Raw genomic sequence first — 17824 nt, 5'->3', positions numbered from 1 at the left:
GGTGGTGATCTGAATTACCTTGGTTAATGGTCTCCAATTGTTATTTCTCCTGATTGTGTGTGGCCATAATTGGATGCAGTTTTCTTCAGAGCTCTGGGCTCCGTTTTCTCCAGGAGTGGTTTGTTAGACAGTGTTGGTACCGCCCTGTGCCTGTATTGGCTCAAGTTGAGCAAGGGGAAATGGGCAAAATGGTGACTTTAATGTACTATGTGTGTTGATCCGGTTTTCAGATAACTTCAGGTTGGAACATTGGATTTCCTTCAGGTCTGCTGCTTCAAAGCGCCAGTGTCCCAGGTTCAATTCCAGCCTTGTGTGGAGCTTGCACTTTCTCCCCTTGTCTGTGTGAGTTTCCTCTGGGTGCTCTAGTTTCCTCCCACAGTCCAAAGATGTGTATGTTAGGTGATTGGCCAGTCTAAATTGCCCCTAAGCATCCAAAGATGTGGAGGGTAGGTTAAGGGATTATTGGGATCGGGTGTGGGAGTGAACTTGGGTGGAGTACTCTTTCAGAGAGTCGGTGCAGAGTCAATGGGCTGAATGGTTTCCTTCTGCAGGAATTCTGTGATTCTATGGACAGCAAGCTGAGAAATCATCTGATGAAATAAAGCCAGAGATTCTCCATTCTTCTGACAGGGTTCCGATCTATCTTTTCAAACAGTCTCAAAAGACATTTATTTACAGCAAGTCTCCTTCTGCACTGTAAATTCTATGATTCTAAGTATCCCTGAGTGCTAACTGTATTTAAAAGTGGATTGGGATCTGAGACGCTTTTGTTGACTGAATGGAAGTGAAGATGGCAGTAAAGGGTTATTGTGTCACAGACTTCTGGTGGCAGCCATGGAGTGCGAGTGGTCACATATTTCGGGGCTCCCGCTCAAGTTAAATTTTTCAGTCTTTTCCCGTGCAAGGGGTGTAGTAACTGAGGGCAAAAGTTGCAGGAGTGCTCAGTAAAGGTAATACTTCTCTGGTGTGGCTGATGCATGGATCAGCGGATGGGGAGCACCATGAGAAAGAAAGATCAGTTGGAGCAGGAGATTTCGAGGTGCGCCGCAGGTAAAGATGGCGGAGGACAAGGGGTCCAATGGTCGACAGAGCAGCTGGTGGAGTTCTCGAACAACAAATTTCAGCAGCAGAGGAAAGGGGCCCTGGAAGACCTGGCCAAGGTGGTGGAGCCGTTTAGAACTGGGATTGAGCGAGTGGAGCTGAGGCTGGAGTCCCAGGGTGAAAGATTGAGGGAGAACTAGGAAATAGGGCCAGTTTGGCTCTGAGGAAGAGCAGACCATAAGACATAGGAGCAGAATTAGGCCACTTGGCCCATCGAGTCTGCTCTGCCATTTAATCATGGCTGATATTTTCTCATCCCCATTCTCCTGCCTTCTCCCCATAACCCCTGATCCCCTTATTAATCAAGAACCTATCTATCTCTGTCTTAAAGACACTCAGTGAATTGGCCTCCACAGCCTGCTGCGGCAAAGAGTTCCACAGATTCACCACCTTCTGGCTGAAGAAATTCCTCTTCATCTCTGTTTTAAAGGGTCGTATCTTTAATCTGAGATGGTGTCCTCTCGTTCTAGTTTTTCCTACAAGTGGAAACATCCTCTCCACGTCCACTCTATCCAGGCCTCGCAGTATCTTGTACGTTTCAATAAGATCCCCTCTCATGCTTCTAAACTCCGAGTACAGACCCAGAGTCCTCACACGTTCCTCATATGACAAGTTCTTCATTCCAGGGATCATTCTTGTGAACCTCCTCTGGACCCTTTCCAAGGCCAGCACATCCTTCCTTAGATACGGGGCCCAAAACTGCTCACAATACTCCAAATGGGGTCTGACCAGAGCCTTATACAGCCTCAGAAGTACATCCCTGGTCTTGTATTCTAGCCCTCTTGACATGAATGCTAACATTGCATTTATCTTCTTAACTGCCGACTCTGAACCTGCACATTCATCTTAAGAGAATCATGAACAAGGACTCCCAAGTCCCTTTGTGCTTTTGCTTTCAGAAGCATTTCCCCATTTAGAAAATAGTCTATGCCTAGATTCCTCCTTCCAAAGTGCATAACCTCACACTTTTCCACATTGTATTTCAGTTGGCACTTCATTGCCCACTCTCCTAGCTTGTCCAAGTCCTCCTGCAGTCCCCTTGCTTCCTCAATACTACCTGTCCCTCTGCAGATCTTTGTATCATCTGCAAACTTAGCAACAGTGTCTTCAGTACCTTCTTCCAGATCATTAATGTATATTGTAAGGGAGATGAGACAGGGAGATGTTGCTGAAAACAGCGGGACTGGTGGCCTGAAGTGCGTATGTTTTAATGAAAGAAGTATAACAGGTAAGGCAGATGAACTTAGAGACTAGATTAGTACTTGGAACTACAATGTTGTTGCCATTACAGAGATCTGGTTGAGGGTGGGACAGGATTGGCAGCTAAACGTTCCAGGATTTAGATGTTTCAGGAGGGATAGAGGGGGATGTAAAAGTGGTGGAGGAGTTGCAGTACTGGTTAGGGAGAATATCACAGCTGTACTGCGGGAGGACACCTCAGAGGGCAGTGAGGCTATATGGGTAGAGATCAGGAATAAGAAGGGTGCAGTCACAATGTTGGGCGTTTACTACAGGCCTCCCAACAGCCAGCGGGAGATATAGGGACAGATAGGTCGACAGATTTTGGAAAGGAGTGAAAACAACAGGGTTGTTGTGATGGGAGACTTTAACTTCCCCAATATTGACTTGGACTTACTTAGTGCCAGGGGCTTGGATGGGGCAGAGTTTGTAAGGAGCATCCAGGAAGGCATCTTAAAACAATATGTGAATAGTCCAACTAGGGAAGGGGCTGTACTGGACCTGGTGGTACACCCGGCCAGGTGGTACAAGTTTCAGTAGGGGAGCATTTCGGGAACAGTGACCACAATTCAGTAAGTTTCAAAGTGCTGGCGGACAAGGATAAGAGTAGTTCTGTGGTGAATGTGCTAAATTGGTGGAAGGCTACTGAGAACAATATTAGGCGGGAACTAAAGAACCTATATTAGGGCGGACGTTTGAGAGAAAATCAACATCTGACATGTGGGAGGCTTTCAAATGTCAGTTGAAAGGAATTCAGGACCGGCATGTTCCCGTGAGGAAGAAGGATAAATATGGCAAATTTCGGGACCTTGGATAACAAGAGATATTGTAGGCCTCGTCAAAAAGAAAAAGGAGGCATTTGTCAGGGCTAGAAGAATGGGAACAGATGAAGCCTGTGTGGAATATAAGGAAAGTAGGAAGGAACTTAAGCAAGGAGTCAGGAGGGCCAAAAGGGATCATGAAAAGTCATTGGCAAATAGAGTTAAGGAAAATTGCAAGGCTTTTTACACATACATAAAAAGCAAGAGGGTAGCCAGGGAACGGTTGGCCCACTGATGGACAGTGGAGGGAATCTATGTGTGGAGGCAGAGGAAATGGGTGAAGTACTAAATGAATACTTTGCATCAGTATTCACCAAAGAGATGAAATTGGTGGATGTTGAGTCTGGCGAAGGGTGTGTGGATAGCCTGGGTCACATTGAGATCCAAAAAGACGAAGTTTTGGGTGTCTTGAAAAATATTAAGGTGGATAAGTCCCCAGGGCCTGATGGGATCTACCCCAGAATACTGAAGGAGGCAAGAGATGAAATTGCTGAGGCTTTGACAGAAATCTTTGGATCCTCACTTTCTTCAGGTGATGTCCCGGAGAATGGAGAATAGCCAATGTTGTTCCTTTGTTTTAGAAGGGTAGCAAGGATAATCCAGGGTACTACAGGCCAGTGAGCCTTACATAAGTAGTAGGGCAATTACTGGAGAGAATTCTTCGAGACAGGATCTACTCCCATTTGGAAGCAAGTGGACGTATTAGCGAGAGGCAGCACGGTTTTGTGAATGGGAAGTCGTGTCTCACTAACTTGATAGAGTTTTTTGAGGAGGTCACAAAGATGATTGTAGGGCAGTGGATGTTGTCTATATGGACTTCAGTAAGGCCTTTGACAAGATCCCTCATGGCAGACTGGTACAAATGGTGAAGTCACATGGGGTCAGAGGTGAGCTGGCAAGATGGATACAGCACTGGCTAGGTCATAGAAGGCAGAGAGACACAATGGAAGGGTGCTTTTCTGATTGGAGGGCTGTGACTAGTGGTTTTCCACAGGGTTCATTGCTGGGACCTTGCTGTTCATAGTATATATAAATAATTTGGAGGAAAATGTAACTGGTCTGATTAGTAAGTTTGTGAACGACACAAAGGTTGGTGGAACTGCGGCTAGAGATGAGGACTGTCAGAGGATACAGCAGGATTTAGATCGTTTGGAGACTTGGGCAGAGAGATGGCAGATGGAGTTTAATCTGGACAAATGTGAGGTAATGCATTTTGGAAGGTCTAATACAGATAGGGAATATACAGTGAATGATAGAACCCTCAACAGTATCAACAGTCAAAGAGATCTTGGTGTACAGGTCCACAGGTCACTGAAAAGGGCAACACAGGTGGAGAAGGTAGTCAAGAAGGCATACAGCATGCTTGCCTTCTTTGGCCGGAGCATTGAGTATAAGAATTGGCAAGTCATGTTGCAGCTGTATAGAACCTTAGTTCGGCCACATTTGGAGTATAGTGTTCGATTTTGGTCGCCTCACTACCAGAAGGATGTGGAGGCTTTAGAGAGGGTGCAGAAGAGATTTACCAGGATGTTGCCTGGTATGGAGGGCATTAAGTTAGAGGAGAGGCTGAATAATATTGGTTTGTTCTCACTGGAACGAAAGAGGTTGAGGGGCGACATGTTAGAGGTCTACAATATTCTGAGGGGCATAGACAGAGTGGATAGTCAGAGACTTTTTCCCAGGGTAGAGGGGTCAATTACTAAGGGGCATAGGTTTAAGGTGCGATGGGCGAGGTTTAGAAGAGATGTATTAGGCAAGTTTTTTACACAGAGGGTAGTGGGTGCCTGGAACTCGCTGTCGTAGGAGGTGGTGGAAGCAGGGACGATAGTGACGTTTAAGGGGCATCTTGAGAAATACATGATTAGGATGGGAATAGAGGGATACGGACCCAGAAAGTGCAGAAGATTTTAGTTTAGACAGGCAGCATGGCCGGCACGGGGTTGGAGGGCCGAAGGGCCTCTTCCTGTGCTGTCCTTTTCTTTTTTCTTTGTTCTTTGACCTGGAGAATTGCTCCAGGAGGCAAAATGTGAGGATTGTTGGAATGCCTGAATGCTTTGAAGGTACGGAGCCACTGTTTATGTGGCAAGAATGCTGGACAGTAAGACAACACCAGGATTGAGGACTGTGTGCCGGGGTGATAGTGGAGGATCAGACGGAGTTTATGAGTATTATGTGCAGTTTTGGTCTCCTTCTCTGAGGAAGGATGTTCTTGCTCTCGAGGGAGTGCAGCGAAGGTTTACCAGACTGATTCCATGGATGGCGGGACTCACATGAGGAGAGATTGACTAGGTTGGGATTGTTCTCGCTGAAGTTCAGAAGAATGAGGGGGGATTTTGTAGAGACTTATAAAATTCTAGCAAGATTGGACAGGGTAGATGCAGGGGCGATATTACCAATGATAGGTGTGTCCAGAACCAGGAGTCACAGCCTGAGGATTCAGGGTAAACCATTTCGGACAGACATAAGGAGACACGTCTTCATACAAAGAGTGGTGAGCCTATGGAATTCACTACCACAAGAAGTGGTTGATGCTAAAACTTTGAATATATTCAAGAGGTGGCTGGATATAGCACTTGGGGAGAATGGGATCAAAGGCTATGGGAAGAAAGCAGGATTAGGCTATTGAGTTGGATGATCAGCCATGATCGTGATGAATGGCGGAGCAGGCGCGAAGGGCCAGAAGGCCTCCTCCTGCTCCTATCTTCTATGTATCTATGTATGTATGTGAAGGGAAGGCAATTGTCGGCGAATGTGTGGAGGCTACTCAATAATAATACGATACTTTTGGAAGGGCAGGAGGTGGAGGTAGTGGTGGTGATGGAGGCGGAGATCCAGGTGGAGTAGGCGTATTTGCTGGAGGTGCTAGGACGGTTTGGGTTCGGGCAGGGGTTTGTGGATTGGGTCCAGTTGCTGTATAAGGCGGCGGTGGCAAGCATGCGGATGAACCAAGTGAGTTTGGGGTATTTGGGCTACACCATGGGACGAGGCAGGGGTGCCCTTTCTCCCCATTGTTTTCGCCTTGGCAATAGAACAGTTGGCAATGGCACTTAGGGAGTCGAGGGAGTGGAGAGGAATTGAGCCGGGGGAGGGGGGTTGGGGGGGGGGGGCGGGGTAGGTTCTGAGCATAGTGTCTCACTATTTGCGGACGATCTGTTATATATCTCAAACCAATGAGCAGCATTGGGGTGGTGGGAAGATTGGGAGATTTGGGGGGAATTTGGCCAGTTTTGGGGATATAAATTGAATATGTGAAAGAGTGAAGTATTCTCGATTAATGCCAGAGGGCAGGAAAGGACAATAGGGGAGATGCCGTTTAGGGTGGTGGGGATGAGCTTCAGGTATCTGGGTATCCAGTTGGCACAGAGCTGGGCCCAGTTGCATAGATTGAACTTGGCTCAATTAATGGAGGGAATTAAGGTGGATTTTAAGAGGTGGGAGGGCGGGTGCAGACAGTGAGAATGACAGGGCTGCCAGGGTTTCTGTCCATGTTTCAGGAACTCCCTATCTTTGTCCCCAAGTCCTTCTTCAGAAAAGTTAATGGGCTTATCTCCGGGTTTGTGTGGGCGGGGAAAGACCCACAGGTGTGGCAGGCATTTTCGGAACGGGGCCGAGGGTGGAGGCTGGCATTGCTGAATAGGCTAAATTATAATTGGAAAGTGAATATTGCAGCGGTGAGGATATGAGCCGTGGGGGAGGTGTAGGTTTGGGAGCGGCTGGTGGCAACGTCATGCAGGGGAATGAGTTGAGGGCTTTGTGTTGGTGCCTTTACCATTCTCGCTGGCCAGTTACACCATGGTGGTGTTGGCCTTAAGGGTGTGGGGGCAGAGTAGCAGCACTTGGGGCAAGAGGGTGTGTCGGTGTGGATGCCGATCTGCGAGAGCCATTGGTTTGAGCCGGTGGGGCTGGGTGCGAGGTTCAGGGGATGGTGGCAGGCAGGGCTGGAGAAATTTGGGGACTTGTTCATAGGGGGCAGTTTCGGTGGGCTGGAGGACTTGGAGGAAATGTATGAGTTGCCCAGGGGGTTTAGGTACCTGCAGGTTCAGACTTTGTAAGGAGAAAGGTGCCGTCCTTTCCTGGGCTGCTGCCCCTGGGGTTGCAGGACAAGATGCTGTCGAAGGCCGAGATAGGGGAGGGGAAGGTGTCAGATGTCTATAAGGAGTTGATGGAGTGGGAGGGAGCTCCAGTGGGGGACAATAAGTGTGAATGGGAGGAGGAGCAGGGAGGTCAGGTGGGGAAAGCGTCCTCATCATGTACAAGGTTAAGCCTTATTCAGTTTATGGTGGTAGATAACGTTCATATGACGGTGGCGAGGATGAGTAGGTTCTTTGTGAGGGTAGAGGATAGGTGTGGATGGTGTGCAGGGGGGAGGGCCCGCAAATCATGTCCACATGTTCTGGGCGTGTCCGAGATTGAGGGGGTTCTGGCAAGGGTTTTCGGATGTGATTATCATAGAATTTACAGTGCAGAAGGAGGCCATTTGGCCCATCGAGTCTGCACCGGCTCTTGGAAAGAGCACCCTACCCAAGGTCAACACCTCCACCCTATCCCCATAACCCAGTAACCCCACCCAACACTAAGGACAATTTTGGACACTAAGGGCAATTTATCATGGCCAATCCCCCTAACCTGCACATCTTTGGACCGTGGGAGGAAACCGGAGCACCCGGAGGAAACCCACGCACACACGGGGAGGATGTGCAGACTCCGCACAGACAGTGACCCAAGCCGGAATCGAACCTGGGACCCCTGAGCTGTGAAGCAATTGCGCTATCCACAATGCTACCGTGCTGTCCAAGGTGTTGGGGGTGGGGGTGGTTCCGTGTCCGGAGGTGGCCATATTTGGGGTGTCGGAAAACCGGGAGTCCTGGGGGTGAGAGGGGCCGATGCTTTGGCCTTTTCCTCCCTGATAACCCGGAGATGGATTTTGCTGGAGTGGCGGGACTCGAAGCCGCCGAATGCGGAAGGGTATGCTGAGCGACCTGGCAGAATTCCTGAGGCTGGAAAAAGTCAAGTTGGCTATGTGAGGGTCAGCAGAGGGGTTCACCCAGAGGTGTAAGCGTTCATCAATTTCTTTAAGGAGGATTGAGGGGTTAGCAAGGGGCGATAAGGGGGTTAAAATGGGAATGGTGGGATGTAGCGGGGGTGGGTGTCGGGGGGCAGGAGTGTTGCATTGTTTATTAAGATGATGTGCTGTTCTTCTAATATTTTGTGGAAACGTGAAGATTCCTTGAATAAACATATTTTTTAAGAAGGGTTATTGTGTCACTGTGTTGATTAGCATTGTATAAGGGGTAATTGTATGCTTTTTTGTGTGATGTTAAAGTTATTTTAATACTTTGTTAGTGATAAAGTTTGTTTCAATATAACATATCCCTATTTTGTGTGAAATCACCCGTGGAGCGAGGTATCCTTTCCTCACTGTCTTACAAAATTAAAACAAAGTAAAATATTGGGGTTTATGTGCCGTATCCTAGCCACTGTTGGGGTCTGATCCGGGATCATAATGGATTCATTTACACTTCACCATTTGGCACTATTGGGACAATCGGGTATGATGCCCTTTTTGCCAAAGTCCCAAGTCTGACTTAATAAATCCCCTGGCGCGGCAGATGCGTGGACCCTTCGTTCACAACTTTTGGTCTATGCAATTTGCCACAACTACTCCGTGTGGGAACAAGTTTCACATTCGTAAATTTCTCCTGAATTCCTTATTGGATTTGTTCGTGATTACTTTTGCTCTGATGGCACCTTGTTTTTTGACTCAAAAACGAGATGAGGAGACTCTTGTTCCCACAGTGAATTGTTACATTCTGGAATGTGCTGCCTGAAAATGCAGTGATTCAGTTGTGGAAGAGGAAAATGGATCCGTACCGGAAAAGGATTTTTATTTTTTTTAACATGAAAAGGGCAGAGGAGTGAGATTTTAAAAAAATTATTTGTGCATGGGATGTGGGTGTTGCTGACTGGGCCTACATTTATTGTCCATCCCTGAGAGCATTTAAGAGTCAACCACATTGCTGTGGCTCTGGAGTCACATGTCGGTCAGACCAGGTAAGGACAGCAGATTTCATTCCCATAGGCCATTAGTGAACCAGATGGGTTTTCACAACAATCGACAGTGGTTTCATGGTCACCTTTAGGCTTTTAATTCCAGATTTTTACTGAATTCAAATTTCACCATGTGCTGTGGGGGGATTCGAACCCAGGACCGCAGAACATTACTGTGGATCTCTGGATTACTAGTCCAATAATAATACCACTACGCCACTGCCTCCCCAAAAGGGAGCTCATTCAAAGAGATGGCATAAGCTCAATGAGCCTTCTGAGGAGCAAGATTCCTTAAGTAGAGGACGAATTCAGGGGGAAAAAAAACAGAGCAAGGCTTCAAGACCCTTCAACACAACTTATCTTGTGATCCTAAGATCTAAAGAAAACAATGCATGAACTTGCAATACTAGGTTTGGTGAATCGCTTTCGTGGACATTGTCCCTTTAAGATTTGTCATGAAATCAGTTTCCATGTGATTAACAAACATACTTCAGTGCTATTGACTTTGGCTTTTTTATCAAAAGCGCTGGGCATTCTTTCAGAAAGTCAGCTGAATGCCAAGGGGAGCAGAACTCTGGACAATAAACTGCTCACCATGGCCCTCTTCTCTTCCCTGACACCTGTTATTATTGCAGTGATTTGCATTTGTTTGGCTGCCCTATGGAACCATCGGAGCAAAGCAAAGCAAGAGAAAAGAGTCGGTTCCAGACCCTGGGTGGATGAAGACTTACAAGACAAGACAGAACTGCTCGGTGATCAGAATGGTAAGGTTAAATATAAAATAGTATTGGACACCAACTGGATCATGAAGATGGTGATGAAATTGGGCTTGGGTGGAGCAGAAAACACCGGAACAGGAGTAGACCATTTAATCCTTAAACTTTCCTAAAAGCGCCATCAGTCTCAGTTTTGAAATTTTTATTTGACCAACCTCAGCAGTTTTTTGAGGAAGAGAGTTCCAGTTTTCCACTATCCTTACTGTGAGGAAATATTTCTGAATACCTCTGGGCAGCTTTGCTCCAGTTTTAAGGTTATATCTCAATACCTGGATTCCTCCACTAGAGCAAGTAGTTTCCTCTCTATCAATTCGACCAACTTCATTATTCACCGCACACATGCAATTTAACTCACCCTTTCATTTTTTTTAGTCATATGTCTATGTCCTCATAATTAAATCTCTTTAGCCTTGCTATATGTGCATTGCAATTCCCCCAAGATCAATATATCCTTTCTGAGGGGCTGTGTAGAGAACTAAACAAAATGCTCCAAATGGTGTATGACCAGAGGTTGATATAAGTGCAAGATAACATCAGCCTTCTGTATTTCAGTTCCCTTAAGATAAAATTACCTTGTTTTCTTTCTGGAAGGATCACTGGGTTAAAATTTCTTTGGACTGGTAAAGATAGAACAGCGTTTGCAACAATCTTCAGCCAGAAGGGGTTAATTCATCATGGCCTCTTACTGAGGTCTGCAGCATCACAGATGCCAGTCTTTAGCCAATTCAATTCACCCCTCGTGAGCTCAAGAAAGGGCTGAAACTGCTAGATGCAGCAAAGGATATGGGCCCTGGCAACATTCCGTCAATAGGCTAGTATCCCAGACCTAGCCATGCCCCAAGCCTAGTTGTTCCAGCTACAACACTGACATCTCCTTGAGAATGTGGAAAAATTCCCCAGTTAGGTCCTGCCCACAAAAAGCAGGACAAATCCAATCTGGCCAATTCTTCCCATCAGCCTACTCTCAATTATCAATAACCCCTTCCATCACTTTGCTAACAGGTGGCATTTATAAAGCAATAACCTGCTCACTGATACCTAATTTAGTTCTACAGGGCCACGAGGCTCCTGATTCCATTACTAGACAAAAGAGCTGAATCCAAATGGTGAAATGTGAATGAGTGCCCCTGAATTCAGGGTAGCATTTGCTCGAGTGTGCCTTCAAAGAGCCAATAGCTAAACTGGAGTCAATGGAAATGAAGGGGAAATCTCTCCGTTGGTTGGAATCATAACCAGCACAAAGGAAGATGGTTATGGTGGTTGGAGGTTAAACTCAGTCCCAAAACTTCACGGCGGGAGTTCCTCAGGGTAGTTTCCTAGGCCCAGCAATCATCAGCTGCTTCATCAATGATCTTCCTTCCATCAAAAGGCCAGAAGTTGGATGTTCGCAGATGATTGCACAATATTCGCGACTTCTCATACTGAAGCAGTCCATGTCCAAATGCAGCAACACCTGGATACATTTTGGGTTTGGATTGATAAATGGCAAGTAATATTCAAACCACACAAGTGCCAGGTAATGACCACCTCCAACAAGTTAAAATCCAACCATTTCCCTTTATATTCAATGGCATTACTATCACTGAATTCTCCCACTGGCGTTGATCCATCTCATGAGTGGCTAGTCATGAGATGGATCAATGCCAGCCTCCCAGACGGTCTTGATCCACTGCAGTTCGCCTATTGCCGCAACCGGTCCATAGTCGATGCTATCTCCCTGCCCCTACAATCAACACTCGAACACCTCTAAAACAAGGACACCTAAGTCAGACTGCTGTTCATAGACTACAGCTCCGTCTTCAACAGCATCATCCCGACAATTCTAATAACCAAACTCCGGAATCTTGGACTTGATCCCTCCCTGTGCAGTTGGATCCTTGACTTTCTCACCAACAGACTGCAATGTCAGGATAGGCAACAGCATCTCCTCCATAATAGTCCTTAACACCGGGGCCCCGCAAGGATGTGTGCTCAGTCCTCTACTGTACTCATTATACACACACAACTGTGACCCTTCCATCAGGCAGAAGAAACAGAAGTCTGAAGACCCGCACATCCAGACATAGGAACAGCTTCTTCCCCACAGCTACAAGACTCCTCAATGACTCTCCCTCGGACTGATCTGTTCCCTGTATGAACGCTATTCACGACGGCTATGCTGCTCTTACTCATGTATTTGCTTTGTTTGGCCCTTGTTCCGCACTGTAACCAATCACTGTTGATGTGCAATTTGGTGATGCACTCAGTCGATTATTATTTTTATCTTCTATGTACGCACTCTGTATGTTCCCTTGGCCGCAGTAAAATACTTTTCACTGTACTAGATCGTTTGGAGACTTGGGCAGAGAGATGGCAGATGGAGTTTAATCCGGACAAATGTGAGGTAATGCATTTTGGAAGGTCTAATGCAGGTAGGGAATATACAATGAATGGTAGAACCCTCAAGAGTATTGAAAGTCAGAGAGATTTAGGTGTACAGGTCCACAGGTCACTGAAAGGAGAATCACAGGTGGAGAAGGTAGTCAAGAAGGCATACGGCATGCTTGCCTTCATTGGCCGGGGCATTGAGTATAAGAATTGGCAAGTCATGTTGCAGCTGTATAGAACCTTAGTTAGGCCACACTTGGAGTACAGTGTTCAATTCTGGTCACCACACTACCAGAAGGATGTGGAGGCTTTAGAGAGGGTGCAGAAGAGATTTACCAGGATGTTGCCTGGTATGGAGGGCATTAGCTATGAGGAGTGGTTGAATAAACTCTGTTTGTTCTCACTGGAACGACGGAGGTTGAGGGGCAACCTGATAGAGGTCCACAAAATTATGAGGGGCATAGACAGAGTGGATAGTCAGAGGCTTTTTCCCAGGGTAGAGGGGTCAATTACTAGGGGGCATAGGTTTAAGGTGTGAGGGGCAAGGTTTAGAGGAGATGTACGGGGCAAGTTTTTTACGCAGAGGTAGTGGGTGCCTGGAACTCGCTGTCAGAGGAGGTGGTGGAAGCAGAGACCATAGTGACATTTAAGGGGCATCTTGACAAATATATGAATAGGATGGGAATACAGGGATACGGACCCAGGAAGTGTAGAAGATTTTAGTTTCGATGGGCAGCATGGTTGGCACAGGCTTGGAGAGCTGAAGGGCCTGTTCCTGTGCTGTACTTTTCTTTGTTCTTTGTTCTTTTGTTCTTATCATTAACGGGCCCGTCATGGTATCTCCGGAGCTCCTGCAGTGCTCCACTTCTGACGGAGGAATTACCGACAGCAAGGTTAGCTTGCGGCTTGAAAAATCGGGAAACAGGCACTGTGGCTGCTCAGGGAGAAAGAGGAGGTAGGTCATGTTTCCAGAGGCATGGCCACTGGCTTCCTGTCGTGCCACTGGCATGGCTGGCTGGTGGGGAGCGTAGTGGGGGTGACCAGGGGATAGGCCGTGGCATTGGGGTGACATGCCGGGCAGGGACTGCAATGCATGGGTTGGGCAAGGTGTACACACCACACTAACATGTCTGCCTTTCACCTCCTGCCTTTCACCCACTGTGACTGAGCAATGGGACTGTGTGGCATATTTGCCAGATCATCAATCACCTGGAACCGTGCAGGTATGGGGGAGGACACCCTCTAGTGGTGAACATCAAGGTGGCAGTCAGCCTGAACCTTTTCGCCACGGGGTCCTTCCAGGGGCCGAGTGGGGATTTGTCTTGGATCGTGCTTACCTCAGTGCACAGGTGCATCCACGCCATCATGGGCGGCATGGTAGCACAGTGATTAGCACTGTTGCTTCCCAGTGCCAGGGACTTGGGTTTGATTCCTGGCTTGGGTCACTGTGTGGAGTCTGCACGTTCTCGTTGTGTATGCGTGGGTTTCCTCCGGGTTCCCCGGTTTCCTCCCACAAGTCTTGAAAGACTAGCTATTAGCTAATTTGGACATTCTGAATTCTCCCTCTGTGTACCCAAACAGGCGCCAGAATGTGGCGACTAGGGGATTTTCACAGTAACTTCATTGCAGTGTTAATGTAAGCCTACTTGTGACACTAATAAAGATTATTCTTATTACTATATGCCCGGTCGGCAAAATATATCGGCTTCAATGAGGCCCAAGCCTACCAGGATGCCAGGGCAGCAGGGTTAGAACATAGAACAGTACAGCACAGAACAGGCCCTTCGACCCTCGATGTTGTGCCGAGCAATGATCACCCTACTCAAACCCACGTATCCACCCTATACCCGTAACCCAACAACCCCCCCTTAACCTTACATTTTAGGACACTACGGGCAATTTAGCATGGCCAATCCACCTAACCCGCACATCTTTGGATTATGGGCGGAAACCGGAGCACCCGGAGGAAACCAACGCACACACGGGGAGGACGTGCAGACTCCGCACAGACAGTGACCCATCCGGGAATCGAACCTGGGACCCTGGAGCTGTGAAGCATTGATGCTAACCACCATGCTACCGTTCACCATCATTGCCGGATGCACCAGTTTCAGGGGGTAATCAACGGGGCATGTCCCCCTATGAGCATGGGCCACAAGAGGGTGGTCTTCACAAACCGAAAGGTGTTACCACTCTATGAACGTGCAGCTGGTGTGTGACCACAAGATGCACATCTGCGCCCAATACCCAGGCAGTGTGCACAATGCCTTCATCCTGACACACTCAACGGTTTCTGACACCTTCAAGATGGACCCCCGGATGAGGGGTTGGCTCCTGGCGACGGGCATTATACTCTGCGGTTATGGCTGATGATGCCTATCCTGAGGCCACAGACCGATACTGAGACTCATTACAATGATGCCAATGCCGCGACCAGAGCCGAGATAGGGCGGTGCATCGGTATCCTGAAGATACAGTTCTGGACCCATCTGGAGGGGCCCTCTAGTATAGCGTGAGGGGGGTGTCTCCCACATCGCGGTGGCCTGTTGCGTCCTGCACAACATTGCGCAGCAGAGGGGCGACATGCTCTAGTGCTCTGCATCGTTTGACAACGTCTGACTCCATTCCACGCTAGCACTTTCCACCATCCACCAGGGGAATCCCTGCATGCGAACTGGCCATTCCATCACACGGTCCCATCGGATCCCTGGGGAGGCGGACGGGGTGCGCGGGGGGGGGGGGGGGGGGTACAGGGGTTAGGCTGGAGAGGGATGGGGTGGGGTTGGGTACTGGGCGGTAGCTGACTTGGGGCCCTGGCCCATGCCCACCTCCAATGGCCACAAATCCCAGCCCACCCCATCTCTCACACCCTTCTGACAGAGAACCGAAGCAGATTGAAATATTTGTGAACAGATGTTTATTGTAAACGTGTTTCTACAGGTTTGTGCCCTAGCCCCTAAAGCTATCCTGTGTGCTGCACCCATGCCAATGTAACTGGTGTCTTACCTGCTGGCCTTACGGGCGCTGATGTTACCTCTAAGTAGAACCCCAGGTGGTACATCAGGGGTGGAGGCAGTCTGCTGCCATTGCCGACCTGCGACCTGGATCCCCTTTGGTGGTCGTCCCCTGGAGCACCAAGCCTGAATGGGCTTGGCTGTCACTCGGGTGTGCCTGGTGGCGTGCCACCCTGTTCTGCCTGCTGCCCATCCGGTGCACCAGGGGCAGGAGGAGGGATAGTCTGAGGCACTGTGGTATTCCAGCACCTTCCTGCAGGCGTCACCAACTTGGATCCATCACCTCATCTCCCTCAGGGTGCCCGACGGCCCCTGGATTATTCCCTGGGACAGGGATACGGCTGGAAGCTCTCCGAGGGCTCCCTCACCACCTGACAGTAGCATGGGCAGCATGGTAGCATAGTGGTTAGCATGATTGCTTCACAATTCCAGGGTCCCAAGTTCGATTCCCGGCTTGGGTCACTGTCTGTGCGGAGTCTGCACGTTCTCCCCGTGTCTGCGTGGGCTTCCTCCGGGTGCTCCGGTTTCCCCCCACAGTCCAAAGATGTGCAGGTTAGGTGGATTGGCCATGACAAATTGTCCTTAGTGTCCAAAATTGCCCTTAGTGTTGGGTGGGGTTACTGGGTTCTGGGGATAGGGTGGAGGTGTGGGCTTGGGTAGGGTGCTCTTTCCAAGAGCTGGTGCAGACTCGATGGGCTGAATGGCCTCCTTCTGCACTGTAAATTCTATGATTGTATGACGCTGCCAGTCCGCAGCCCGTTCTTCTCTCGACCAGGGTCTCAAAGCTTGAGGCCATGGAGCAGAGGGACTGGGTCACCTCCCTCTGGGACTGTACTGTGTCCCTCTATGACTGGCTCAGATCAGCCAGCGATGCCCGCAGCCATGACCTGTTGTGACAGGGCCAAGCTCTGGAGCACCGCTGTAGTGTCCAGGTGGCCTGGTATATAGCTGCCTGTGGCAGGGCAGCCCTGTCCTGTGCCTCTGCCACTGCCCGCACAGAGTGTCCAAGGTTTCGGATATCCTGACATATGGCCGATACCTTCGCTCCCAAGGCCTCCACCGCGGACGCCACCCATGCGATGTTGGCCTGGGTGGCACGCATTGTCGGCACCGCCACCAGGCCTTGCAGGTGGCTGGATTTCTCAAACAGCACCTGCACCAGCTGGATGGTTGCTGAAACCTTTCATGTAGTCGGCGCATCTCTGTCTGCATCTCCAGCATCGATGGGACCACCGTTTCCAGAATCCCAACACCCGTCTGGATGGCAGCTGGGGTGAGGCTGCCTTCTGACTGTTCGCCGTCTCGGGGGTTGCTACCTCCACTTGATGTACCACTGTATGTATATGATGCACACCAGATAGCGCCTCAGAAGCCTCCAGTATTATGCCCAACCGAGGTGAGTGTCTCTGGGATGGTGGAGGGTGTTGGAGACAACTGTGATGGGAAGTCGGTGTCATCCCCTGATTGGTGCTCTGGGGTTTTGTGGTCTGGCGTTTGGGGGCTCACGTGGCTGTCCAGTGCTGCCTCTTCGCTCGCGTGACCTGGGGTTGTAGCCAGGCACAGGGACACCAGAAGGGCCTGCCTCGTTCGCCAGGTGATCCTGCAAGGCACAAGATATGATGTGTGGTTAGATCCCGGGCTGGGGTGGTGGTTTGGGGGCAGTGTGGTGGTGTGGAGGTGAGGTAGTGGGGTTGGGGTGCTATGGGACAGGTGGGGTGGTGAGTGGTGTTGGGGTGGTGTGGGGGCAATATGGTGCTGGTGAGGTGTGGAGGTGGTGGGGTGTTGGCATTGGAGTGGTTTGGAGGAGGTTAGGTGGAGCAATTTGGGAGTGATGTGGGGGTTGTGCCATGTGTACCAAAGGGACTGCGCAAGAACTTCAACCTCCACCTGGGCGACTGCCCCTCCCTGAGTCCACCAACCAGGTCCAGTGCCCGTTGCTCTGCTATTTTGAGGGGCACAAGTCTGCTGGGCCCCCTCTTGTCTATTCTGTTTCCCTGCTGTTGTGCGTCGACTTCTGGGGGTTGGGTGGGTGGGCAGAGGAAACAGAAAATGCAGTGTTAGGCATTCAAACACGGGCAGCATGGGGGTGGGCAGCTGGTGGCCTTTGCGAACAGAGCACCTGGCCATGGCGGGTGGTATGGGTGCTGGCATGTTGTGTAGGGGGGTTAATAGGTGTGTGGGATGGGGGTTGGTGCCAGGTGCATGGTGCTGACTTGTGAGATCTACCACGCGGATTTAGCAGCACTTTGCGATCACTAAAACGCAGTAGAAATTTGAGTTAAAACTTCTCAGGTGCAAATAATAATCTGTTTTATTTGTCTCTATTGATTACAATTGAGAATCATTTACATCCTATTCTCTAATAAGTCCAGCTAGCAAAGGACTCAATAGAAGCAATCTTGCAGACAATTCAACTGTCAAGTAATACAGAAATGATTTTCTTGCTTACGGCAAACAG

The 17824-nt window shown here is 49.1% G+C and overlaps 1 protein-coding gene across 3 annotated transcripts in view; it reads left to right on the top strand.

Annotated features, from left to right (window-relative positions):
* Positions 1-9763: 9763 nt before the first annotated feature.
* iyd (iodotyrosine deiodinase) overlaps positions 9764-17824 on the top strand; it is an 87522-nt gene continuing 79461 nt past the window's right edge. For all 3 annotated transcript variants that reach the window (XM_038805035.1, XM_038805018.1, XM_038805027.1), the window contains exon 1: positions 9764-9973. In XM_038805035.1, the coding sequence (XP_038660963.1) occupies positions 9805-9973 (169 nt within the window). In that variant the 5' untranslated portion in view covers positions 9764-9804. The remainder of the gene's footprint in view (positions 9974-17824) is intronic.

Source organism: Scyliorhinus canicula, chromosome 1 (genome assembly GCF_902713615.1).
Source record: "Scyliorhinus canicula chromosome 1, sScyCan1.1, whole genome shotgun sequence".
Classification (NCBI taxonomy): Eukaryota; Metazoa; Chordata; class Chondrichthyes; order Carcharhiniformes; family Scyliorhinidae; genus Scyliorhinus; species Scyliorhinus canicula.
This window is presented reverse-complemented; position numbering and strand designations above follow the sequence as displayed.